General features: G+C 39.0%; 1 protein-coding gene across 1 annotated transcript; it reads right to left on the reverse strand.

Moving 5' to 3' along the window:
• Positions 1-8094: 8094 nt before the first annotated feature.
• LOC128506348 (E3 ubiquitin/ISG15 ligase TRIM25-like) lies at positions 8095-15442 on the reverse strand. Its single transcript, XM_053476769.1, has 7 exons — positions 15350-15442; positions 10758-11346; positions 9461-9556; positions 9224-9346; positions 8928-9096; positions 8736-8837; positions 8095-8612 (listed from the first exon to the last, which is right to left on the reverse strand). Exons 2-7 carry the CDS (start codon positions 11340-11342, stop codon positions 8095-8097), a joined length of 1593 nt encoding a protein of 530 aa, XP_053332744.1. The 5' UTR covers positions 11343-11346; positions 15350-15442.
• Between the last annotated feature and the right edge of the window lie 11260 nt (positions 15443-26702).

Here is a 26702-nt window from a genome sequence, read left to right on the forward strand (position 1 = left end):
CAGTATGATGCAGATTCAATCCCTGCTATTCGTTTTCACCCAAATGAGTATGGCTTGACTTGTTGAGTCTGGTTCCTCTCCAGGTTTCTTCCTATTACCAACTCAGGGAGTTTTTCCTTGCCACTGACGCCGTCATCCTCGGCTTGCTTATCCAGGACAATCTTATCATTGTGATTCATACACACTCACATTTCATACAAACTTAAATAATTCATTGTGTAAAGCTGCCTTGCGACAATGTCAATTGTTAAAAGCTCTATACAAATAAAATTGAATTGAATTAAATATTGTCTGCACTAGTTCTAGCCAAGGTTGCTGCGGAGAGCACATTTTGGTGCAAGCAAATGTGAATGCCTGTTTACACAAAGTGCTGTTATCATTTTCGAACTGCAATCCAAACACTATTGCCCTCTTGGAGTTTATAAAATGTATTAAATAGTTGTTCTTCACCCTAACTGTTGTCAGGCACAATGTCTGGATGGAACTGACAAACTATTTAGCAGAATACCGCCCCCAAGTGGTGTTAGCAACGTTTCTTTGTTTCTTTTTGTCTTTTGTCATGATCCTCATTATGCTTCATCCTCTTAAAATCAATCCACTACCATTTGCTTTCGCACAAGCGAGGGGCTTTTTTATATTGGAGGCCCTTACGCAACTTCTGTAGTGATATTATTTATCATATTTTAAAAATGCCCTCTATCTTGTGCCAAAACAACTTGTAGTAGTGAGACCACCACTTTTCTCAGGTATTATCTTCTGAACTGGAAACCACAGTAAGATTCATGATCTTGAGGATGTCAGCTTCCTGCAGTAGCTGGACAGGAAGTTTAAAGTTTGCTGTTAGACATAAAAGTTTTAGGTGAATATTTCAACCTGGAAAGCCAAGTCACAGCAAATAACATGACGAGCACAGCAAAACGCCACAGGAGTTTAGATGTGCACAGGAATAAAAACGATGCTTGATTTACTATTGTTTTAATACTTGTGAAGCATATTATTTTGAGTTTGTGTCACATGGCCGATACCCCACAATTAATGACATCCAAAGCTTTGAACATCTCTGGTTCTTCCGAATATCTTTAATTGATTTAATTGTTTTTAATGTTTTGGTGCTAAATTGAAGTATATACTTTAAAGCTTCACTAATATTATACAAGGCGACACAGTGGCGTACTGGTTAGTACCACAGTTATGTCCCTGAGCTATTTAAGAATAAAATAAACGAGCGTTATCAGAACACAGGTCAGCTGCACTCTGTGCTGCAACTGAACGCCTCACTCACAAACTCATGTAAAAACTCGGTTAAAAACAGTTAAAAACTAATATAACATGTAACATTTACTTGATTTACAACATTTACAGGATTCAGTAATGGTCGTTTGAGTTTTATGTAAAGTCAAATAGGCAAATAAACAGGTTATGTAAAACTCTAATGAGTTATGTGCCCTTTAGTGCATAATCAACCATGATGGGAGTAAATATCTAAACATAACTTTGACCTGGACACAGGTGTTTATGATGTGGGTAAAAGTTAATTCACTTGCTCTTTGGGAATATTCTTTTCTGCTTTTTAGCACATATAATCTCTCTCTCATTCTCTCTTCACAATTTCCCTTTGGGTTTAATGAAGTACTCTCTATCTATCTATCTATCTATCTATCTATCTATCTATCTATCTATCTATCTATCTATCTATCCCCCTCTCTCTCTCTCTCTCTATCTATCTCTCTCTGTCTCTCTTTCACACATTTGTGACATACACACATCTGAATCTCTTGTGCCCACTCGTGCTCCTAGCTTCTTATAGCCACCTCCAACTCATTGCAGCAGTCGAAAACAATTTTAAATATTCTAAATTAAGCCGTAAAATACAAATGTAATGAAATGGAGAATGCAGGCATGTCGTAAGTGCAGATTTAAACTTTAAAATAATGAAACAGTAACAACAAAAGGAATAGAACAACATTAACACAAACTGGAATTGAAACAGTAATTGTAAACAAACAGATAAAAGACAAAGATATTGTAAAAACCTAAAGATAATAAAACATTAACAATCATGGGAAAAAATTGTGAACATAAACAGGAGTTTTGAAGAAGCAGTGGTAATCAGTATAGTGGTATTGTCAATTAAAATTCTTAAAATTAAAAAACAAGGTCATAAAAAAACACACAAAAAGCCTTAAGCGTTTTTGGGGATTTATTTTATATATTTATTTTTATGGCAAAACGAGGTGTACACGTTAGACCGTGCGTTACCACCTTTAACAACAACTAACACACCGGCTCATCACTAGAGGAGCGCTCTAAAGTGATAGTTTCCATCTCCACGGAAGCGAGAGAGAAAGTTCTTCCCCCTTCACAAGAAGCACCGAAGCGCGCTTGAGAAGTGAAAAGTGAAAGGCTCATGATCCGGCGAGAGAGTGACAGAAAAGGAAAATCCTGTCCTTTGCGCTTCCACCAGATATGCACGCGAAAAATGCGTTGCTGCTCGCGGTTTCGTTTTAAAAAACTCCGAACCCGAGCGTGAGGGACTTTAAAAGGGAGAAAATTGGAATACTTACCTGCTCCTGCAAGCCCAAGATAGCGTGCTCTTTCCCCAAACACTGAAAACAGAAAGCGAGGAGATTGCCCTCAGCGAGATATTTAAATGGAGGAAACCAGCATACCCGGAGGAAAACCACCAAGCACTGGGAAAACATACAAACTCCATGCACACAGAGATGGAAATAGAGCCTGGCCAGGAATCGAACCCAGACCCTGGAAGTGCAAGGTGACAGTGCTAACCAAGTGTGACTTCTGCACTGAGAAAAAAAAAAAAAAACAAAGCTGACAAGTCCTGTCTGGTGTGTCTGACCTTAAAAGCACACCTTAATCGAGGCCTTTAAGAGAAGATCTGCTCTCAGTATGACAAACTGATTGAAATCTACTGTCGTACTGACCAAACGTGTATTTGTTTTGAGAAACAGGTAAGAATAAAAAGACCTTCCCAGAATGGATTCATCTAACTTTATTTTCCATAATCATCAGCTTTAGACAGTTATCAGATTTAAATTGGGTTTGCAGTGAAATGGTGAATAACATTTCAGAATGTTGTGTTCACACTCAATTTGTCCTCCTTACCCTGCATTAGTCATAATCACTTGAGAGCAGTCAGTGAATTTTGGAGCAGTTTAATACCACTTTACAAACGATTCCACACAAGTCTTTAAACATTCAACCTGCCATTAATATTCACTAACACATAATTGCAGCAACAAGCCGTTTTATGCAGCCCAAGCTATGTGATTTGTGCTTAGAGTAATCTAAAAACAGAGCAGAGGAAATCCCAGCAGCGAATCCTGGACAACCAGCAGAAGGTGGAGGAGCTGAAAAAGACTGTGATCATGATTAAGGTGAGTCCATGCTCAGACAGCAGTGGAGGACAGTGATATGATCAGGTCCATGGAGAAAAAAGTGCTTAGAGGTGATGAAGCTGATCAGAGCTCAGAAGAAAGCTGAACTGAGTTGAGCTGAACAACCTCTGGAGCAACTAAGAAAGAGATCACTAATCTTAAGAGGAGACTTACAGAGCTGGAGCAACTTTCACACACACAAGATCACATCCACTTTCATTTTCACTTTCATCCATCTCACGTTTCAAGTTTATTTGTCATATGCATGTCAACACACAGCCCACAATACTATAAAATGCTTTGGATGAGAAGAGCCAGGGTTGGCTGGAACAGTTCCCATAACACACTGTGATACATCCCATCAGCAGGCTGTTGATGGTGCACCTGTAGAAGTTTATGAGGGTGCTGGTCTTTATGCCGAACCTCCTCAGCCTCCGCAGGAAATAGAGCCACTGACGAGTTTTCTTTACCACAGTGCCCGTGTGTGTTGTCCAGGAGAAGTCATTTGTGATGTTGACGCCAAGGAATTCTATCGATGTAGATAGAGGAATGTCCGACCCCCTGCTACCTATAGTCCACTATCATCTCCTTTTTTTTGTGTGTGACGTTCAGAATCACCTAGAGACCTAGAATGGTTGTGTCGTCCGCAAACTTGTAAATAAAATTTGAGCTATGTGCATCAGTGCAGTCATAAGTGAACGGAGAGTACACGAAGGGGGCTGAGAACGCACCCCTGTGGTACACCTCTACTGAGGGTTATTGATGATGAAGTGTGGCTACCGATTTTTACCATCTGTGAACTGCTGGGCAAAAAGCAAAAAATCCAGCTGCACATGAAGATATCCAGACCCAGATCAGCCAGTTTGGAGGGAATGATGGTGTTGAATGCAGAGCTGTATATACTGTAGAGCATTTACATGTATGTGTTTTCTCTGTGCAGATGGGTGAGAGCGGTGTGTGTGGCTAAGGCAAGGGCATCATCAGAGGCCCTCTTTGGTCTGTAGGTGAACTGTAGTGGGTCTAGGTTGTCAGGGAGGGTGGAGCTGAATGCTAAAAGCCTTTAGAGTAAGATGTAATAATATTAGCTAAATCTTACCTAATCTTTTCTTGCACACAGTAAACTAGACACTATGGTGATATAAGGCTTTATTAAACACGCAGGTAATGATTATAAGTATCTATCAATAGTAAAACCAACAAAAGCACTTATAATTTAGTCTACTCAAATAGACTTCTCACTGACACAATTAAAATTTCTCACATTTTCTTCCATTAACAACTCACAGTTCTGCCATCTGGAATCTAACATTACATACGGCAGCAAAATATACAGTGGAACCTCGGTTCACGAACGCCCCGGAGTACGACCAAATCGGTTTACGGCCAAAAAAAATTGCTTAAAATCTGTCTCTGTTTACAAACTTCTCCACTGCACACGACCCAGAAACTGCTATCCCAAGCTGCCATTAGCTAAACAAAGTGCATGAGTGCATCACGCAGCATCAGTTTTTCTTAGTCAGCAGCCGCAGTTTATTCCTACGGAAAAAACTGAATCAGTGTATGACCAAATCAGGTTACAGCCAGAACTTAGGAATGAATTAAGTTTGTAAACCAAGGTTTCACTCTATCTAATAATAGTGATAAATCACATAAGTATAATAAAACGTCCACTACAAAGTACTCAAAGAATTCCCTTAACATACGACTGACCAAAATGAATCACACTCAAAGGGTTACATTGGCATCTCACAACCTTAAATCTATTAACTACTATAATATATTGTTAATGTAATCATAGGAATACAGTATATTAATCTTTGGGTAGCACGCATGAAATAAATTATCCTTGGCCAAAGTTTAAGCATTTAAAACATAAAATAGGATCCACACATATCTTTACAATCTTAGATATTACAGTATACAGCTAACTAGGTTTATTTTCACAACCAGAGCAGTTTCTGTCTGTCTCAGTGATGTAAAGTCATGGTTAAAAGTTAGTACCCACACTTGTACAATTGTATAAATTTTGGTGTAAAAACATAATGAATGTCATTTGATCGTTCATTAACCAAATACAACCTCAGATGGACATAATATACCTTTTTAAAATAGTTTTTTCTCACCAAAAATGAAGTAAAACATTCGGGAAATACTAAGTACACCAATAGCTTGTAGACCCACCTTTAAATAGATCCACTATGACTTTTAACACTCACTCATCATAGTGGAGAAATTTTGGCCCATTCTTCTTTACAACATTGCTTCAGTTAATTAAGGTTTATGAGCATTCACTTATGAACAGGTCAGACCGTGTATTGCTTAAAAATGTATAGCTATAGAGCTATAGATGCAGTTTTGTGAACCTTACCTGTGCTTTTCTGTAATTTTTAAAACAGAAGAGGCTTTCTTCCCCCACCGTTTAAAGAAAACCATACTTGTTCAGTCTTCTTGTAATTGGGCTATTATGGATTTTAACATTTAACATGCCAACTGAGGCCTTTAGATTTAGCTCTTGAATTTTGTGTATATTTCTAAGCAATACGTGGTCCAACCTTGGAGTTAGTGTGTCTTCATTGCTTTTCACTTGTGAATAATCTAAAAATTGTGTGGAAATGGTTGTATAACCCTTTTCAGAATGATGTGCATTAACAATTGATTTTCTAAAACCATTGCTTATGTCTTGCTCTTTTGGCACTGTAAATGCTCCAGACAGACCTTTACAGAGGTCTACACACCTACTAATGTTCTGTTCTGGGAGCATGACCATAAGTCGGATTTGTTCTTAAGTCAGACAACGTGAGTCTTATACACCTTTGTCACAAATATACAATGTAAAGCATACCAATCCATTCGACTAAATCTGTTCCCTTTCTCAACAAAAACAGTAACTGCACCTAAGGAAATAAATCTCACAGTAAAATGTTGTCTCTGCGTCTTTAAATCATGAATTTTTGAAAGCCATTTTTAGCTTAGAGTGAATTTCCTCAATTTCCTCAATAAATAATCCACTGATACATTCCACAACCCCAAAAATTGCATATACAAATATTATTTGAAAATATAAAGTCAAAATAAAAGTAGTTAACTTTACCTTACATTTACTTTACCTTTACCTTACGTGTACTTTACCTTTGAAAAGAACTGGGCTGTGTGAGAGAAAAGGGGAGATGGAGGGGGGTTATTGTGTAAATACAGTACACACACGCATGTGCACACACGCTCCCTGAAGACCAATACAAAGAGATTGAGGAGGAGCTTCTTGCCGCAGGCCATAAGGTCTCTCAACCACCCAATACAGGACTAATATCATCTCTTTTACATCCAACACTGGGCATTCATGGACACTATGGACACATTCACGCACACTTTTGCACTATATACTTATACTTTCAGTATGGACCACTGCACAAATCACTTTAATAATACGACACTTTAAGAAGTCACTTTATGCATATTTTCACACCTCAGCCATTTTTACATAACTTATATGGACAAATTTCTATTTTCTTCTTTTATATTTCTATATAATATATATATTTTTCTTATTTGTACAGTATATTTTTATTTTATTTTACTTAGCACAGTATATTTTATTTTTACTAGTTATTTCATTTTTCTGCAATATTTCTTTTACTGCAATATATCTTTATTTTTACTTGTACAGTATTTTTACCAGTTAACTTTATTTTCTACCGTATTACCTTTTATTTATAGTCACTGGTAGTCGAAAAAGCATTTCACTGCATATCGTACTGTGTATGTCTGTGTACGTGACAAATTAAATTTGTATTTGAATTTGTACAAACACACACACACACAGATTGCAGAGAATGGGAGTTTACATAATCCTGCAACAAGTGCGAGAAAGACAGAGAGAAAGAGAAAGAAACCCACTGGCTCTGCAAAAAACGCTTGCAAAGTGCAATAGTGCAAAATTCTCGCTAACTCTCTCACTAAGTTACTCCCAATCTAAGGTTTTACTTGTATGTGAAATGTAACAGTGTTGTTTCTGCGCCTTTAAATCATGAGAGGAATCCTGGACACCATTTTGTCAGCTGTTTTCCATTGTATTGGACTGTGAACTCTGTATTGTTGAGGATTTTCTGAAATTAGATAACAGGACAGCCATTTTTTATTTCATTTTTTGTTGCTTTTCCAGACTGATTCATTAAAACCAGTCAGACCAACTCATTTTTTTGCACCCCCACAAACATGTGCACACTTACAAAAGTTACCAGACTTTAGACATTTTCATTCGCTTATACACTGAAAATATTGTATATAACTGTAAATATTGGTATCTGGTGCACTGCAGGATTTACAATACACATTACATGTGATACACGTGAGCTACTTCCAGAATTTGTTCGCATCTACAAATGTTTGTAGAACCACTGCAAAAATTCATAAGTTAAATTTTTGAAAAAAAATTGGGGACTGCCTAGATAAGTTTTAAGTTTCTACTGAATTATGAAAACAAGACTGCATATGTATATGTATACAGTACATGTATATATGTATGTATAATGTACATATTTTACAGACAAGAATGGATTTACACTAAGGTTACATTAAAGTTTTTAATTCGGTCCTACTCTTATAACTATTTAAACTAAAAACCTTGACAATTTAGGGTTAAATTTTGTGATGTCTATGACTTAAAAATGATAAGCAAATTTGCAAGGCTTTTCTGCTAATGTTATTTTGCATTACACAATCTCACAGTTCCTCCATACAGCCCAAACCCAGCATATAGAGGCTGAGTGAATGTGTTATGGACTCTGTGGAGGAGCCTCATCGTGTCAGAGACGTTGTAGAAGGACAGACTTCCTGCTCTGTGATCCACGTACACTCCTATTTTGGAGGATGGTGGAATGGAAAGAACATTTTTAATATCATTGTGATAAAAAAAGAGTGAAGAAGAAGAGCACCGCAGACTCCAGGACTGGTTGTTGCGTCCAAACCCACACTCTTTATCTTTTCCTTTCCTCCAGATCTCTTTATAAGCGACTGAGATGTGCACAACCCCACTCCACTCTACCTCCCAGTAACAGCGCTCGTGCACACTCTCCTTACACAACACCTGACTACAGAACTCAAATCTATCTGGATGATCAACGTACAGCTGTTTCCACGTGAATGACGCCACCTTGTTATTCTCAGACAGACAAAGGAAACAATGTGTTGTGTTTGGATCCAGACTTAGATAGCGGAAATCTAAAAGAGAAAAGCAAAATTGAAAATTGTAAACATGCTGGAGATTGTGTGTGTGTGTGTGTGTGTGTGTGTGTGTGTGTGTGTGTGTGTGTGTGTGTGTGTGTGTGTGTGTATCAAATGTACATTTTAGAAAATCTTCTCTGCTCTTCGGCTCTAAGGGTAAAATCTCCCGAACTGCAGGACCTGTGGCTCCAAACGTAGGGAAAGACAGGTAGGAACCAGTTTCTATAAAAGATTAAATCAGTTTGAAGTGATACAGTGAATATATTCATTTTGTAACATTGTCGTCGCTCTTACAGGAACAGCTCCTCTTACTTTCTGGTTGTGTTCTGTTGAGTGTTTTTTGGTAAAACTCGCCCAAGGATCCTCCCAGCTTCGTCAGATCTAATGAATTACTCCCTGTTTCATGGAATGACCAACGCTTAGATAAAGTGTTGCTGGGTTTATCCTCAGGTCCAGAAGTTGCACACAAAGACTGGAAACTCTATGAACAGAGAATAAGATAAAATAAGGTAAAAAGTGAGTTTCCCAAAAGGAAAATTAGGCAAAGGACACATTATGGGTGAAAAATGCTTACAAAACAAGCCCCTATTTACAACAGCAAGTGTTACCTGGAGGAAATGGACATGATCTTGTGTGTATGAAAGCTGCTCCAATTCTGTGTCTTTCTTCTTAAGATCAATGATCTCCTGCTCCACTTGCTTCAGGTTTTGTTCAGCTTGACTCAGTTGAACCTGAGCATGACAATGTTACGAAAAAACACACACACTTTAGATTTCCATTAAATAAGTCTGGACACAAACATGTGTGTGTTTCTAAGAGCAGCTCTATCTCCACACACTGCTCACCTTAATCCTGACCACAGAACATTTCAGCTCCTGCTCCTTCTTCTGCCTCTCCTGGATTCTCTGCTGGGATTTCTTCTGCTCTTCCTTTAGCTTTTTCTGTACACAAATCACTTATATTCAGCTGGTTAAAAGTGAGCTAAGGGGAAATATCAATGGTAGCTCAGTGGTTAAAGATCACAGTCCTGTGTGGAATTTAAGCTGCTAAAAATGCTGCTCAACTGCTACACATTTCACAGATGACCAATATGTGTGGTTCCCAACTCTCGCAAGACGAATAAACAACCACAGCTTCATAAACAAGCCCAAAATAAGCCCATTATTATTATAGGACATTATGGCCAAGAAGGTTTTTTTTTCATGGCCTGCCCTGTAGAATTTGGACAACCCTTTGAATTCCATGGTCTGTCCTGATTTTTATTTCTTTCCACACTGTAAAACACTTCTGAAGATGTCCAAAATATACAATAATCTCTGAACAGTTGATATGAGATGTGTCCGCTATTTATTGTCTGTTAAGCCTACATAATGGCTCTAATCTAATGTGCTGGTTGTTAATTGATGATTTCTGAGGCTGGTACAGTAACTAAATAAACTCATCCTCTGCAGCAGAGGTCAGTTTTGGTTTTGCTTTTTTAAGAAGGTCTTCATGAGAGCCAGTATTGTTCTAGAATTTTGAAAAAAAATCACTAAAGAAAAAATAATAATTAGAAAGTGTGTTTAAACCTTTGTCTGATACTCTATATATTATTTATTTAGGCATTTATTTATTTATTAATTATTTTATTTATTTATTTATTTTAATCTATTTATCAAGTGTATTCATTATTTTATGAAAATAAAATTGCAACAACGTATTTATGGAACTGCAGACCCATAATGGCTCTGGGGAGCAGGATCTTTGAATCTCGGTGCAGATTCACTTAGGGATGGTGTTGTAGGGCTGACTAGTGCAAGGCTGTGTAGACAGTGTCAAACTATGAATTTGGGGAAAAGTAGACCATGAATGTTTTCTGTCAAGCAACTATATTTTAAAAAATAAACCTAAAAAATATGTGTCCCGCAATTTTTTCAAGTGGCTTAAAAAATATATGAAAATCGCATATTATAAGTGGAATTGGCAACTATGCTGATAAGATTACAACTAGTGAAGTGAAGAGAACAAATTCATTTAACACTCTTGGAAACAGAACAAATTAAAATGTAAAATATAACTTTAAAATCAGTCTGATGAACTAATGCTAGATAAAAAAATATATAATTCAGATAAATGTATTCTAAAAATATTTTTAAATTTTACCTCTTTCTCGTTTCTTTCTGCTAAAAGTGTTATAGTGTCATGACCTTTGTGGTTATCCAACACACACAAAGAGCAAATACACTTTTGATCAGAACGACAGTAGAAGTCAAGCAGTTTGCCATGTTGAGAGCAGGCCTTGTCTTGGAGTTTTAATGAGGCTTCAATTAAGGTGTGCTTTTTCAAAGCAAGAAGTTCAAGATGAGGTTTAAGGTGAGTTTCACAAAAGGAGGTCATACACATCAGACAGGACTTGATGGCTTTGAGTTTTTTCCCGGTGCAGAAATCACACGCCACATCTCCAGGTGCAGCGTAACAGTGAGCAGAAGAAGCGGCTTCAGTCTTCTTCAGTTCGTTAATCACTTCAGCCAGGATGGTGTTTCTGCGTAGAACAGGCCTCTGGTATAAATGGTCTCTACATTGAGGACAGCTGTAGAATCCTTTTATGGCCTCCTGATCCCAGCAGTTATTAATACACACCATACAGTAACTGTGACCACAGGCAAGAGTCACTGGATCCTTCAGGAGATCCAGACAAACTGAACAGACGAACTGATCCTCAGCTACTGGAATAAATGCCTCTGCCATTTTCCTGAACCAACACAAAGACAGAGAATTTTTTTTATTGCTCTTTAGTGTAATAAGAATTTGGAACTGTCCATTATGACACTATATACAGAACAAGTCAATCCAATTACAAGTTTAATTTCTCCAGAATTTTCCCCAAATTTTCTCCCTAATTACAGTTATGTTACTATGCTTGTATCCCTCCTTAATTCCGAATTTTTGGGTAAAAAGATTATGAAGTCATCAGAAATTAGCAGGTCTTATTATTAGGCAAATACTAACTCAGACAAACAACAAATAATGTTGCCATTATTGATTTAACATACATAAATTAAATAAATAAAAAAATAATAAATGAAAAATTTGTTAATTCCAATTAATGTTCGGGACACAGTCCCAGTGTTTAAGTCTAGGCTAAAAACCTATTTCTTAAGCCAAGCATTTTTCTGAATAGTTTTGCCTTAGATAAAGGAGCAGATCTGTGGGGGCTCATGGACGCAGAGAATTATGGGGAACAGTTATGATTAGATGGAAAGTCAGTTGGTCCTGATGGCATGCCTGTGGAGATGGAAGTGCTTAGGGGAGGTGGCAGTAAAGTTTCTGACTGTCTGTTTAAGAAGATCTTGTAGGATAACAAAGGAATGGAAGAGACAGAACGAGAGAGATGTGCAGAGCTGTACAACTACAAAGGAATAGAGCTAATGAGTCATACAATGAAGCTGTGGGAAAAAGTATTGTGAGCATTTGTGAGCAGTAATATGATTTCATGCTCAGAAAGAGTACAATAGATGCAGTATTTACTTTGAGGATGCTAATGAAGAAGTACAAAGAAGGTAATGGGGAGTTACAATATATCTTTGTGGATTTAAAGAAAGTGTATCTGTGGTATTGTATGAGGAAGTCTGGAGTGGCAGAAAAGTATGTTAAAGTGGTGCAGGACATGTATGAGAGCTGTAAGACAGTGGTGAGATGTGCTGTAGGTGTGACAGAAGCGATCATGGTGCAGGTGGTTATTTATTTTTTTTTTTTGTCCAGTTCATCTCAAGGTTTCTTCCTATTGCCATCTCAGGAAGTTTTTCCTTGCCACTGTCACCCTTGGCTTGCTCATCAGGGACTATCTGGCCATTTTGATTCATACACATTCACATTCCTTACAAATTTAAATAATTATTTTGCTTGTCTAAAGCTGCTTTGCGACAATGACAATTGTTAAAAGCGCTATACAAATAAAATAAAATTTATTTGAATTGAATTGAGGTGGGTCTGCATCAAGGATCGGCTCTGAGCCCCTTCTTGTTTGCTATTGTGATGGAAAGGATGACAGATGAGGTTAGACAGGCGTCTCCATGGACTATGATGTTTGCAGGTGGCATTGTGCTTTGTATCGAGAGCAGGAAACAGGTGGCAGAAAATCAGAAAAAGTTGAGGAATGAAGGTTAGCTGCAGCAAGAAGGAATGCATATTTGTGAATAAAAGGGGCCCAAGTGGAACATTGAGGCTACAGGGAGCAGAAGTAAAGATGGTGCAGGACTTTAAGTACTTACAGTAGGGTCAACTGTCCAAAGTAACAGAGATTGTATAGAGGCGTGTGTAGGCAGGTTGGAATGGGTGGTAGTTGTGTGATAGTGTTAGGCGTGTTGTGTGATAAAAGAGTATCAGCGAGAATTGAAGGAAAGGTGTTCAGTACAGTGGTGAGACCAGCGATGCTCTACGGTTTAGAAACAGTGGCACTGAAGAAAAAACAAGAGGCAGAGCTTGACCTTGTGGTTTGAACATGTTCAGAGGAGAGACTGTGAATACATCAATAAAAAAGGTTGAAACGGCCAGGCAGGAGGTCTAATAAAAGATCAAAGAGGAGATTTATGGATATAGAATCAAGTTACTGTAGCTGGTGTAAGAGAAGAAGATGCAAAGGATAGGGTTAGATGGAGGAAGATGATGTGCTGTGACATCCCCTGAAAGGGAACAGCCAAAAGACAAAAAAGAATGTTTAGATGCTGTCTTCACCCACTCTCATTGATCACTCAGGTTTGTTGACAGCGAAGTACCTGGATTACATCTCAGGGAGCCTTATGTCTGTTTTCTTCTGGCTCTCCCCTTTAGTTGTGCTGTCGTAGTTAGTCCTGCCGCAAGCTTGCACTTTGCGCTAAATATACATTTACCTTATACTGTATATTATGTTACTGTGACCATACCTAACTGTTTTCTCTCCTATTATTTTAAAATTTTAGCTTCCTAATACATATTATGACTGCATATCAATCCCTTTAATCAATTTTCACCCAAATGAGGATGGGTTTCTTAGTTGAGTCTGGTTCCTCCCTGGATTCCTCTATCACCCTCAGCTTGCTCATCAGGGACAATCTGATCATTTTGATCCATTTTTCACATTTCCATAATTTTCTTTGGATTCTGTATAGCTGCTTTGTGACACTGACCATTTTTAAAAGCACATACAAATAAAATTCAATTGAATTGAATTTAATCAAATCAATGTTTAATGTTTGGATGCTGTCCCCATTCTCATTAATCACTCAGGTTTGTTGACAGTGGAGTCCCTGGTAGGTCTCTATTTGTCAAGCTAGACCCCATTTGCCCTCTGGCTCATCCTGGTGCCCCGGTTCTGGTTAGAGATCTTATTGCTTGGAGGGCCTTTGGATGGATATGGTGACTAGGGTCTTGGACATGGTTGATGAAGACAGCTTTTCTCTGATGACCGCAGTCACACAATAGTCCTACAGACCTGAAATTCCTACTTTTGACAAAGACTTTTGTACCTGAGCCTCTAATAATAAAAGTGTACTTCATATTAACTTAATCACCTTTCCTGTTACATTGAACTTCCAGCCTCCTAACTTAAAACTGAACTGAAAACTGAATGTGAACAACACTTGTCTTCTCCAAGCCTGAGTTTCTAACATTTCCATCCACTTAGGCCGGAAAAAGAAACTGCCATCAGAGATCAGTTTCCTTTTATGTGAAATCCTTAGGTGTAACTTTCTGTTTCTGTTTGTTTTTCTATACAGAGGGAATGGACAGAGAGAGACAGAGAGAGCTTCTCCAAATTATGTTCATTAACTAAAAAGTGCCTAAAATTATGTTTTCTAATTACAAGCATCTCTCTCTCTCTTACACACACACACACACACACTATATGTTTATATAAAGTTTAATCTGATCTATAGTTTATGCCCATTGTACATCATTAAATTTTTACCTGTGGATTTTTTTTTTTTTTTTCGGATTGCCGGTTTTGTTAGTCTGTTCTTTGAACTGTGTTTTAGTGAATATCTTAAATGCACTTGCCTCCTCCAGGCATGATTTTCTAACATTTTTATCCACATAGGCCAAAAAGAGAAACTGTGCTCAGAGGCAAATTTCTTTTTATCTAAAATCCTTGGGTGTACCTTTCTGTTGCTGTTTGTGTTTCTAGACAGTGGAAACGGACAGAGAGAGAGAGAGATGCTCCATAGTTTTGTAGACTATTATATTCAGTGACATAGTTGAAACAGAAATTGTATCACATTTTACACAACCTCACCTCCAGTGCTGCTTGTGCTTGTAATAGTCAGTATTTATAAACTATTAATATTTAATATTTACAATATTTCAATATTTCTGTTTTTTCCCCCATTTAACACGATATAAATTTTCACATGCATGTCATAGTGTACTGTGAAATTCAGGTTTTTCATTTATTTTTGTATTTATTTTATTTGTGAAATAACTTGCATAAGCATTTTTTAACACTGCAAGATTCAAAGTCATTTTAATCACTATAAAACATTCTCAACAAAACAAAACAAACAACCCATATACCAAAATGTTTAGTGTCTACAGACAGAGATCAAATACAGTAGTTAATTGTATAGCATTATATATACTGCATAACAGCCAAACTCCTTCAGAAACTACAATATTATGAGCTAGATTACGAGAAGATGCATGAATTGTTTATAAAATAGTGTATTAAAAGTAGTATATTAAAATAGTATATAAAAAAAATAGAAAAATAGTTTGATACTTACAGTGACTTGTGTTCTACGCGGTAACTGGGTTTTTTTCTCTTTACCTGTAGAAGTAGTAGTTTTAATTAACATGAAGAAAACATGCAAACCAAGTGCAGGGTGTGTCTAAACAAAAACGTTGCACCACATTTGAACTGAGAGTATAATGGGTGCAATCACATAAGCAGAAGTCAAAGCAGAGACTGGAAAGTGCGAAAATACAGACATTACCCCCATGCTTTTAAAGGTAAACACACCTGCCTGTTGTGAATAGGTGCTAAAACCCGGTGGCAATATGTTTTTTGTCATGATCCTGCGTGTAGAAGACGGACGCAAATGCAGGTTGTTTTATCACTTATGTTTATTTATGTGAAAAGAAGGAAACGAACAAGCTCAACAAGACAAAGAGACAACTCCTCAGGCCGGGTCTGCAGGTGGGATAACTAGTGAGAAAAATAAACTCAAATAACCAAACAAAAGATATAGGTCTTAACTACAAGCTGATTACTTCTCAGCATTTAACTTGACTTTGCCGTCTCCAAACGAACCGGCCCGGTCCCTGCACACACTGCTCAGTCCTAAGGAGGAACCAAGTGACAAGTGGAGGGTTAATGATGACCATTGACAAACATGAAACCAACAGTGAACGAACAGGGGCCTACGGGTTCAGCTGGTTTAAATAATGACACAGGGGAGAGATAGGGGGGAAACTAATTTGATATTACTGGGAGACATAACGATGTAGATGTAGACACACTAGGGGGAGACAAAGTGGCGGCTCAGTACACCAGAGAACCAGATCTTATTCCCCAAGGCCGTGGTGGCACAGGTGTGACAGTAGCCCCCACCCCTCAGGATTGGCCTCCCGAGAGAGGCGTGGACGCCCCTATCGTCTAGGCGGAGGGAGTAGGGACCCGCTGACTGGATGGAATTGCCGGCGGGTGGGGCGACCCGGGGGTCGTCGTGCCTTTGTCCAGCGGTCCCCAGATCACTGGCCTGAGAAGGGAGATATAGAACACAGAATTAATACGCATATCATTGGGGAGTTTTAATTTAAAAGAAACAGGGTTAACTTAAGAGAGGATAGGGAAGGGACCGATGTATTTGGGGGACAGCTTACAACAAGGGAGGTGGAGCCCATTCCTGTTGTCGACTGCTACAGTATGCGCGGAGATATCTCCCGAGTTCCTGGACAGTCCACTCTGCCTGCCCATTCGACTTAAGGTGATAGCCGGACGCTAGGCTAACAGTGGTTTGTAACACTAACAAGCTTTCCAGACTTTGGCAATAAATTGGGGACCACAATCGGAAACAATATCTTCTGGGATGCCATAGCAATGAAACACTGTCTCGAATAGGGTTTCTGCTACCTGGAGGGCTGACGGAAAAGAGCCACACGGGATGAAACGACATCCCTTGGAAAACCGATCGTATACGACCAAAATTGTTGTATACCCTTTTGATACCGGTAGATCCGTTACAAAGTCCTCAGCGATGTGTGACCACGGTCTATTCGGTGTGGGTGGGGGCATTAATTTACCAACTGGCAACCCACTAGTATTTTTAGTTGTTGCGCAGACTGTACAAGATAAAAGAAATGTTCTCACTGTTTCCTTCATCCTAGGCCACCAATACTTTTGATCGAGGATTTTAAAAGTGCGTGTCACGCCTGGGTGTCCCGAAGACAGATTAGTGTGGGCTTCTATTGTCACTCGGTTACAAAGCGTTTCTGGGACGTAAATTCGATCCGGAGGGCAACCGGCAGGCACTGGATTGACCCGTGCCCACTGGGTGATCTACATACCGATTTCCCATATCACCGGGGCTACTACTAGCGATAAGGGCAAGATGGGCCCCAGGTTTGGGGTTTGGGGTTATTGCGGAATAATACCGCGATAAGGCATCTGCCTTTTTATTCTTGGAGCCAGGTCAATACGTGGTATGGAAGAGGAAACGCGTGAAGAACAGCGCCCACCAGGGTTGACCATTGTTTAATCTTTTGGCTTGTTGGATGTACTCTAAATTTCGGTGATCGGTGAGTACTATGAATGGGTACTTGGCTCCCTCCAGCCAGTGCCACCACTCCTCTAACACCACTTTTACTGCAAGCAGTTCTCTATTCTCGATATCATAGTTTTGCTTGGCAGGTGTCAGTTTGCGAGAAAAAAAAGCGCAAGGGTGGAGTTTTTCGGGTTGACCGTGGCGTTGTGACAGCACCACAGAGCACCACTCGACCACCTGCAGAGGTCGAGTTTTGTGAAGATGGATGTGCCTCGGAATTGGTCAATAGCGGCCGATACCAGCTGCAGTGGGTGCTTGTATTTTACTGTTACTGCATTGAGACCTCTATAAACAATACAGGGCCTTAAGCCTCCGCCTTTTTTTCTATAAAAAAGAAAACTGCCGAAGCGGGGAACGTGGACATGCTGATGAGTCCCTGCCGAAGAGCCTTATCCACGTATTCCTCCATCGCCCTGGTCTCCTCCAGGGACAATGGATAAATACATGAGCAAGGCAGTGTTTTCTCCGGCAGAAGCTCGATCCCGCAGTCCCACGGACGACGAGGGGGAAGTCTCGCTGCTGCCCTAATACTAAATACATCTTCAAACTGCGCATACTCTGATGGCATGTTAACTGATACTTGGGCACACGGGCTTTCAATACTTGTTGTTTGGACCGTCAATGGCAACGGTTTACAAGATTTAGCGCATCTGGCGGCCCAGGATATGATGCGGGAACTCACCCAATCAAAATTAGGGTTGTAGCAACCGACAGGATGGACTGGTCTGACCGAGGAAGCACATACAATTCGGGAAGTGCCGACGTCCATCGGCTCAGGTGGAGACCCTTCGCGATAATTCTGCAGTGTCTTCAACCAATTTTCTCGGTAATTAAGTCGTCTTCAAGTTTCACATTCAACTAAATTCAATTAAATTTCATTTGTATAGTGCTTTTAACAATTGACAGTGTTGCAACCAGCTTTACACAGTCAAAATAACTATTTAAGATTATATAAAATGTGAATGTGGATTAATCAAAATGATAAGATTGTTCCTGATGAGCAAGCCGAGTACATCAGCGAAAGTGGCAAGAAAAATCTCCCTGAGATGGCAGTAGGAAGAAACCTTGAAAGAAACCAGACTCTGGATGTTGATTGTTCTGGAAGTTCAGTATAACAGGAGATGTGTTTAAGTTAATATGGAGTCCAGTTCATTATTGATGGCTCAGGTAGACTAGGAAATTTCAGTTCTGAACTATCGAGTGAATGAAGTCGCGAGTCCTTTGAGAACAGCTGTCAGCATCGGCCAAGGCCAGGACAGTCTTCGTGGAAAAGTGAAACCATCCCCAGTCTCCACATGCATCCCAAGCAGACCACACGGGGCGATGAGATCTCCAACCAGAAGCAGGACACCAGAATGAGGAAAAGAGCGCGAAGAGGAGAGAGGAGAAGAGAAGGAGAGATAACAGACAATCAAACATTAATTGGAAGGTTATTCCATAACTTTGGGGATTTGTAAGAAAAATTCCTGCCCTTGCTGTAGTTTTAATAATACGTGGTACTGACAAACATCCTGCATCCCTTGTTCTAAGTACAGGCGTGGCGGATTGTAAGACACTAGCAGTTCACTCAGATACTGCAGCGTGAGACCATTTATTGCTTTATACGTCAATATTAGTATTTTAAAATCGAGGAAGCCAAAAGAGGTGTGGGAATAAGATAGGGGTGATTTGCTTGTATCTTCTGGTTCTAGTGAGGACTCGCTGCTGCATTCTGGACTAACTAAAGCTTGTTTATGCACCTAGTTCAACAACCAGACAGTAAGGTGTTACAATAGTCCAGCCTATAGGTGATAAAAGCATGAACTAGATTTTCCACATAATTTATTGACAATATATTCTTGGCAATATTTCAGAGGTGAAACAATGCTATCCTGGTAATATTCTCTACTGGAATCTATAATCACACCGAGGTCTTTCGCTGTTGCACCTGATATAACAGAAATGCCATTTAAAGTTACAGGGTGATAAAAAAAAAACTTACTTATAGCTGCATGTGGTCCTATGGCTAGAACTTCTGTCTTATCAGGATTAAGCAAAAGGAAGTTAATTAACATACAGTCTCTCATGTCCTGTGCACATTGCACAACTTTAGTAAGCTGTTTTTTCTTATCTGGTTTTGCTGAGACATATAACTGTGTGTCATCAGCATAACAATGAAAACTAATACCATGCTAATTGATTATGTTGCCCAGTGGAAGCATGTAAAGAGAAAAAAGTAATAGGCCTAAAATTGAATCCTGTGGAACACCAAACTCTACTTGAAAACATACAGATATCAGCCTGTAATTGGACAGCTGACAGGGGTTGAGGTCAGGTTTCTTAATTAGTGGTTTAATAACTGCTAATTTAAAAGTTTTTGGAACATACCCACTGCTAAGTAAAAAATGCCGATGCTTAATGCTTGAGAAAATGTGCCGGTATAGGATTGAATTCACAGGTTGATGATTTTGCAGAAAAGATAAGTAAAATTAGTTCCTTATCTTCAAGGGGAGTAACGTATTCTAGGTTCTAGTGTGATATGTTTAGTTTGTCATCTGTATCACTTAAACTATCTGGTTTTAAAGCCTGAATTTTGTTGCCTTTTATTTAGGATTTTGTTACTGAAAAAGTCCTCACTATTGTATAATGTTGTGGAGATGCATGTAGTGGTCTTATTTATAGTTAATTTAAGCTATGGTATTTAATAAAAATCTCGTATTATTTTTGTTATTTTCTATAAGATTGGAGAAATGCAACGATCAAGCAGCACTAAAAGTGTTTTTATAGTTCAGGATGCTCTCCATGCTATTTGGAATACTAACAGTTTAGTTTGCTGCCATTTACATGTACGTTCTAATTTTCGAGCGGTCTGTTTTAAAGTGCGTGTGTGGTCATTATACCAGGGAGCGAGTTTCTTATCTCTAATTATTTTCCTTTTAACTGGAGCTACGTTATCTAAGATATAACTTAATGTAACCCTAAATATTTAGTCGCCTGATTGAGTTCTTTGGAGTCAGATGGTAATCCAATCAACTCTTGATAACTCTGGGAGATTACTGACAAAGCTCTGTGGGGTAGTTGATGTAAATATATGTTTAATGTGGTAGCTTGGCACTGTACATAAATTATTACTATGACACACTTTAATTGAGACAAGACAGTGATCTGAGATAACTTTATACTGTGGAATTGTGGTTATATTTCTTATATTTAATCCAAAGGATAATATTAAATCTAAAGTGTGACCTGCTTTATGACTGGGTCCTACTACACACTGATTTACTCCTACCGAGTCCAGTATGGACATAAATGCTGTTCTCAAAGGGTCTTCTGGATTCTCAAAATAAATATTAAAGGCTCCAGCAATTAACACTTCGTCTACAGAAACGACCAGGTTTGAGAGAAAATCTGCAAATTCACAGAGAAATTCGGGGTACGGCCCTAGAGGTCTGTAAATGATAATTAGTGGGATTGACTGAGCTGACTTCTCATATTTGTAGCTACACCTTTTATGTTACTATTGAGAACTTTAAATGCATTAAAAAGAGAAAAGTCTCACAGTCTGGCAGGTGCTTTGTGGGTTTCATCCAGGTACTCTGGTTTCTTACCACATGTTCCAAGACATGCAGGGTAGGCTAATTGGTGTTCCCAGACTGCCTGTAGTATGTAAATAAGTGTGTGAGTATTTGTGTATATGTGCCCTGCAATGCATTTGGCACTCCATCCAGGGTGTTTCCCACCCCGTTGCCGAAATCACCTGGGTTATTCTCCAGGGTATATGTGGCCGTGAATGGGTTAAGCAGGAAGCAAAACAGAACAGAACTGAGTTGTGGCAGGCCCAGCATACACCACCAGATGAATCAGTGGAGTATGAGTGAAAGGCTATATAGAATAAGTGGCTGGCCTAATGAAACAACCTCAGGGCAATAGGAACTCGATAAAGAACATAATTTTTTATTAAATTATATTGGTTCCCACTAATCTTCATATTATAACGTAATGTAACCCTGGGACACAATGTTTTTAGATTATTGTTTTAATATCACATATTTTGTCTGTACATTTACAGTGTGACCTTAAACAAGAGAATAAAGTGACTATTTGAGGTTCAGGGAGAAGCTCTATGACTTTTAACACTGTTGTCATCAGGGGGAACAAGTAGGCCTCTTGTTTTGCAGGCAAGTTGTAACTTGTGGACAACAGTAGTTCCTCTATAGTCCTAGTGGTGTGCTCTAAACCTTTCACAGCTTAGCATGACGCACAAAATCCTGTGTGGAAGAAGTGAATTATTTGTGGGGGTTTTTGAAATTGTAACAAAAGGATATGCCGTTATAGTTAGTCCTGCCTGTTGTCATCTCGTTGCATGGAGGTTTGTGTGGTCTGCTTCTCTGATTCTCTGATGGCTGCAGTCACACAATGGTTCAGACCTGAAATTCATCTTCTATACCACTTTATCCTGTATTCCGGGTCACAGGGACCTGGAGCCTATCCCTGGCAGGGTACACCCTGGACAGGGTGCCAATCCTTTGCAAATCACACACACATTCACACACTGCGGGCAATTTGGGAACCCCTGAGAACCTGCAAATATTTTTTGGACTGTGGGAGGAAACCGGAGTACCTGGAGGAAACCCACCAAGCATGGAAAGAACATGCAAACTCCATGCACACAGAGACAGCAATCAAGCCTGGTCAGGAATCGAACCTGGATCCTGGAGGTGCAAGGTGACAGTGCTAACCACTACACCACCGTGCCGCCTGACTTTTGCACCTGAGTATCTAAAAATGAAAGTAGACTTCATATTTACTAAACCAGCTTTCCTGTTACATTACAGCTTCCTAACCTAAAACTGAAAAAACTGAATGTTAACTGCACTTGTTTTCTCCAAGCCTGAGATCCAAGCCCTTTCCAAGCCTGACATTTCTATTCAGTTAGGCAAGAAAGACAAAATGCACTCAGAGATTACTGTACTTTCATCTGAAATCCTTGGGTGTAACTTTCTGTTTCGGTTTGTGTTCCTAGACAGGGGGAATGGACAGCTATAGGGAGAGAGCGAGAGAGAGAGAGAGAGAGAGAGAGAGCGAGAGAGATGCTTCATGATTTTGTGGACTATTGTATTCTGTGACACGTTTGAAACAGGAATGGTATCACATTTTACACGATCTCACATTATGGCCAGTGCTGCACAATTTTAAACATTGCTGTTTATTTTATTTTTTAATTTATTTCATAAATTATTTTTTTTCAACTGCATAATCCCCAAACTAAGAATTTCATTGTACTGTACATGTAGCTTGTGCTTGTGTTAGTAAGTATTTATAAACCATTAAATGTAAGATTTTCAATAAATCTTTATTAATTTAATTATTTTGATTTAGATTTTTCTCTCCCATTGAAAACAAAAGCCTTCGTTAATGTGATGTTATGTGGATTGACTCTTTTTTTGGGGGGGCACCAGTACCATTTTAAAGAAACGATTTGGCACTGGTATCATAAAAAAAATGATGCAATCTATTTTTTTCCTTTTTTATAATAATAATAATAATGATAGATAGATAGATAGATAGATAGATAGATAGATAGATAGATAGATAGATAGATAGTATTATTGATTATTATTATTACAATTACACACAGGACTGTAAACTTTCAACGTTCATTTGTCATTAATAACCCTAACCCTATTCCCCCCCACACATTATTAATACCCAGAGTACAGAGTGAGCTGAAGGAGGAGCAGAGGAATTTCTAGCAGAGAATCCAATAGAAGAAGAAGAAGGTGTAGAAGCTGAAACAGTCTGTGATCAGTATTTAGAAGAGCAGTAAGCAAAGACAGCTTAACCAATCATTTTAAATCAAAGTAACAGAGGGCAAAACAATGTTTTAAAAGAACCTGCATAAATGAACCAGCACTCTATAGAGTCGTCAGGGGTCTGGGTCATCGAGCAGTCCTTTTATAACACTAAATTGTGAATTAGAGGGCCAAAGGCCATTTTCTTTTATAATCTCTGACTGTTGTCCAGTGTATCTCCTGGGAAAAGATCTAATGTGTAAACTAAATATCTGGATTACAGAGGTTTATCAGTAACCTACCCCAATAGCGCTGGTTTCCGCTGTGCGAAATATGACCCAAGCAGTTAAACTTATGTATATGAGTGAAAGCTGTGTGACGCTGCTGCAGGAGGAGTAAATTACATACTTATGGACAAGGCACATTCTCTCACTATTCCGCTGAACACAACCTATATGATGCCTGAGGCATTGCACAGCACAGCACATGTTCACAAAGGAGGGCCAGACATTGAGTATGAGTCAGAATAGTTTAAAGACCACAGAAAAACAGGAAGTGTTATTGCCAAAAACTGCACCTAGTTATGGTTAATGCAGGTAAGCCACTCTCATACACCATGTGGCAATCATGTCCACACATCTCCCTGACTGAACCATGCCAGACTAAGTGGAAGAAAATTGGTCCTTGGGTGCTAAATGTTGTGAAGCAAAGGGACTGGGTCCCAATCACTGACCCAATGGTCAGCTATAGCCTTAGGGCAGATGTTTACAGCTTGTGACTTAACTGGTGGTTGTGCAATAGCTCATAGTAAGGTTCTACTGGACCACAGAGCACTTAGTTGGACAACAGAAGCAAAACATGCATTCATGGATTTAAAAAAGGCCTTACAAGCCACCCCCACACTAGGTATACCAGATCCACACAGACCATTTACCCAGGCTGTAGATGCAAAACTGTTTGTGAGTCCTCTATTCTTCTCCAAGATCATGGGAAAAAGCTTAGACCAGTAGTAGTCTATTTTTCTGCTAAATTAGACTCTATGGCTGCAGGGCTGCCCATGTGTTTAAGATCTGATGTGTTTGCAGAAAAAGCAGTAAAATGCGGCATGTAATACAGTAAAATATAGTGAGCTCACTCTCTTGGTTCCACACGCTGTATCTCAATTGCTTCTGGAGGAATAAACAGCACACATGACTACAGCAAGAAGTTGATGGGGAACCACATAACTGAGTCGATGTGGTTAATAAAATTTGTAGCTCGAGACCAGAATCTACAGGAAACACCGCTTTAAAACCCAGATCTGGAATTGTTTGTGGATGGATCAGCATCCAGAGATGCATAAACAGGACAGAACCATATGGGGTTTGCAGTAGTAACACATAGCACTGACTGAAGCGTCATTGTATACACTGACAATAGATATGAAGTTAGTAGTGTTTGATTTTGGGACTCTTTAAAAACATTTTTGAGATCCTCAAGAAAACCATGCATCAAAACCTATCACACACCATGTCCTGATATCTGCATTACTTGATGCTATACTTTTGCCTAAAGCTATTGCAGTATGTAAATATGAAGCACACATTAACAAAACGGATCCTATTTCACAAGGAAACGCTAAAGGGGATGCAACTGCATGAGCGTCTGCCACACTTTGTTTTTCATATAAACACACTATGTTTGTGTCTAATAGTCTTACTCCCACAGCTGATATTAGATAGTTGCAGACTTCAACCACACCTGAAGAAAGAAAGGCCTGGAGAATGGGGGGTATGGGGGGTATGGTATGGCCCCAATCAGAAACCATGTCTGCCTAAGATGCTGTTTCCATAATATGCGAAATTAAACCCACGGTCTAGACCATATGTCAAAAGGAGGGATGTATAATAGTATTTCAATGTACTGGTTTACAAACGGTTTCATTATTTACTCCCAAAATTTTGTGAATAGTGTGTCATCTGCGCAAAGCACAATATAGGGCATGGTAACAAGACAGTTCAAAGCACACATCCTCCACCTGGATGACCATTTCAACACTTCCAAATAGATTTCATTGAACTAACACCCTGAAAAGGGAAAAGGTACTGTCTAGTATTTGTAGACATGTTTTCTAAATGGACTGAGGCATTTTCAACATCCAAACAAGATGCAAGTGCAGTAGCGTTAGCAGAAATTATCCCTAGATGGGGCATTCCAGAGAAAATTGGCAGTGACCTCCTAATATGGGAATTGGTCCTTCCACCACCCTAAGGTAAGCCTTTGTCTGTAGTCCACAAACAGATGAAAGACGCCCTACCAGAACCTAGGCAGACTGATCTTCATGACCTGAAGCCAGGAGATTGAATTGGCGTGAAAGATTTCAGGAGGAAGAGCAAAAAGCTGGCAAGGACAGTTGCAGATCTTGTTGATGACGCAAAAAGCTACCTGGATACACAGCAGTTATTGCAAGTGAGCTCAAGAGCCAAATTCAACTAAGTAGGCTAGTGGCAGCAAAGCTCTCTCTGAGAGTGTTGTGAAACCTCGTGAAGGTGGGACAAGTGCTGATTGGGCGTGCCCACACTCTGAACACCTAAGCGTCAAGAAGGATAACAGTTCACCATGTAGGTAGATAAAAAGTAGTTAATGAGAAAGTAGTGAAACTATTTTTTCCTAAAAAGCACAGGCTTAGTATAAAACTAAGATCATTCCTGTGCAAGTTACTTAAATCAGACACTGAAGTTTAGTTAGAAAATATTGAGGACTGCATCTCGAAACAACCTTTTTTGATCATTTTCATGTTCTTTGCTTTGATGTAGAGAGTCTCTTTCCCTATAATATAATCTATTATGACACACCTAACAGTATGAGATCATAACTGAAGACCTTATGGAGAGGTTATATTTGATGTATGTTGGAGTATTACTATGTAAATATGCTTACAATTTTGAAATTATGTTGTCCTTTAAGGACAAAAGAAGGGATATGTGGTCGAAATTTTTGATGAATAACCTTATATGGTAAATAAAATGCTTGTGTGTACGGTATGTGTCAAATTGTCCCAGTTTAAGGTTCTACTTAGTAGTTATGGTGATGATAGAAGGGCTTGCAAGGTAACTGCTAGAGCAACATGTTCTTCTTGAAGGGGAAGTTAACAAGGTGGGAGATTCATGATTTCAACACGCCAGCTTTAGAGAAAAGGACAGGAAACATCCGTCCAGCAACATATACATTTTGTGTGAGCGCAGTAATCTTCAGTGTATACAAGCAAAGTGAGAGAAGGGGAAGTACCTCTCTCTCATAGTGTGTGTGTGTCTGTGTGTGTGGAAATTATATTATATAATGGCAACAGACACCTATTACATTTATTTTAATTACTTTCATATTCTATAGATTGTCATAAATTGTAATACTGTATATTTAATCATCTCTATGCTTTAAAGCACTTAAGGCATCCACAGGAAAGCTTTATTGACCTTGGTCTATTGCCCTGCAACTTTCCAGGTCAGGCTTCGCCAAACTGGACAATCTCCCTCTTTGTTGTTCTTCCTAATTTACATTTAGGC

The sequence above is a fragment of the Clarias gariepinus genome, chromosome 18 (genome assembly GCF_024256425.1).
Source record: "Clarias gariepinus isolate MV-2021 ecotype Netherlands chromosome 18, CGAR_prim_01v2, whole genome shotgun sequence".
Taxonomy (NCBI): Eukaryota; Metazoa; Chordata; class Actinopteri; order Siluriformes; family Clariidae; genus Clarias; species Clarias gariepinus.

What these genes read in the sequence shown, in the direction of transcription:
- LOC128506348 (XM_053476769.1), bottom strand. Translation starts at nt 11,342, where the DNA reads ATGGCAGAGGCATTTATTCCAGTAGCTGAGGATCAGTTCGTCTGTTCA. An exon ending in CAGAAAGAAACGAGAAAGAG is followed by an intron (nt 9,557 to 10,757) that starts GTAAAATTTAAA and finishes ATTTGTGTACAG; the next exon opens with AAAAAGCTAAAGGAAGAGCA. An exon ending in ATCATGTCCATTTCCTCCAG is followed by an intron (nt 9,097 to 9,223) that starts GTAACACTTGCT and finishes CTCTGTTCATAG; the next exon opens with AGTTTCCAGTCTTTGTGTGC.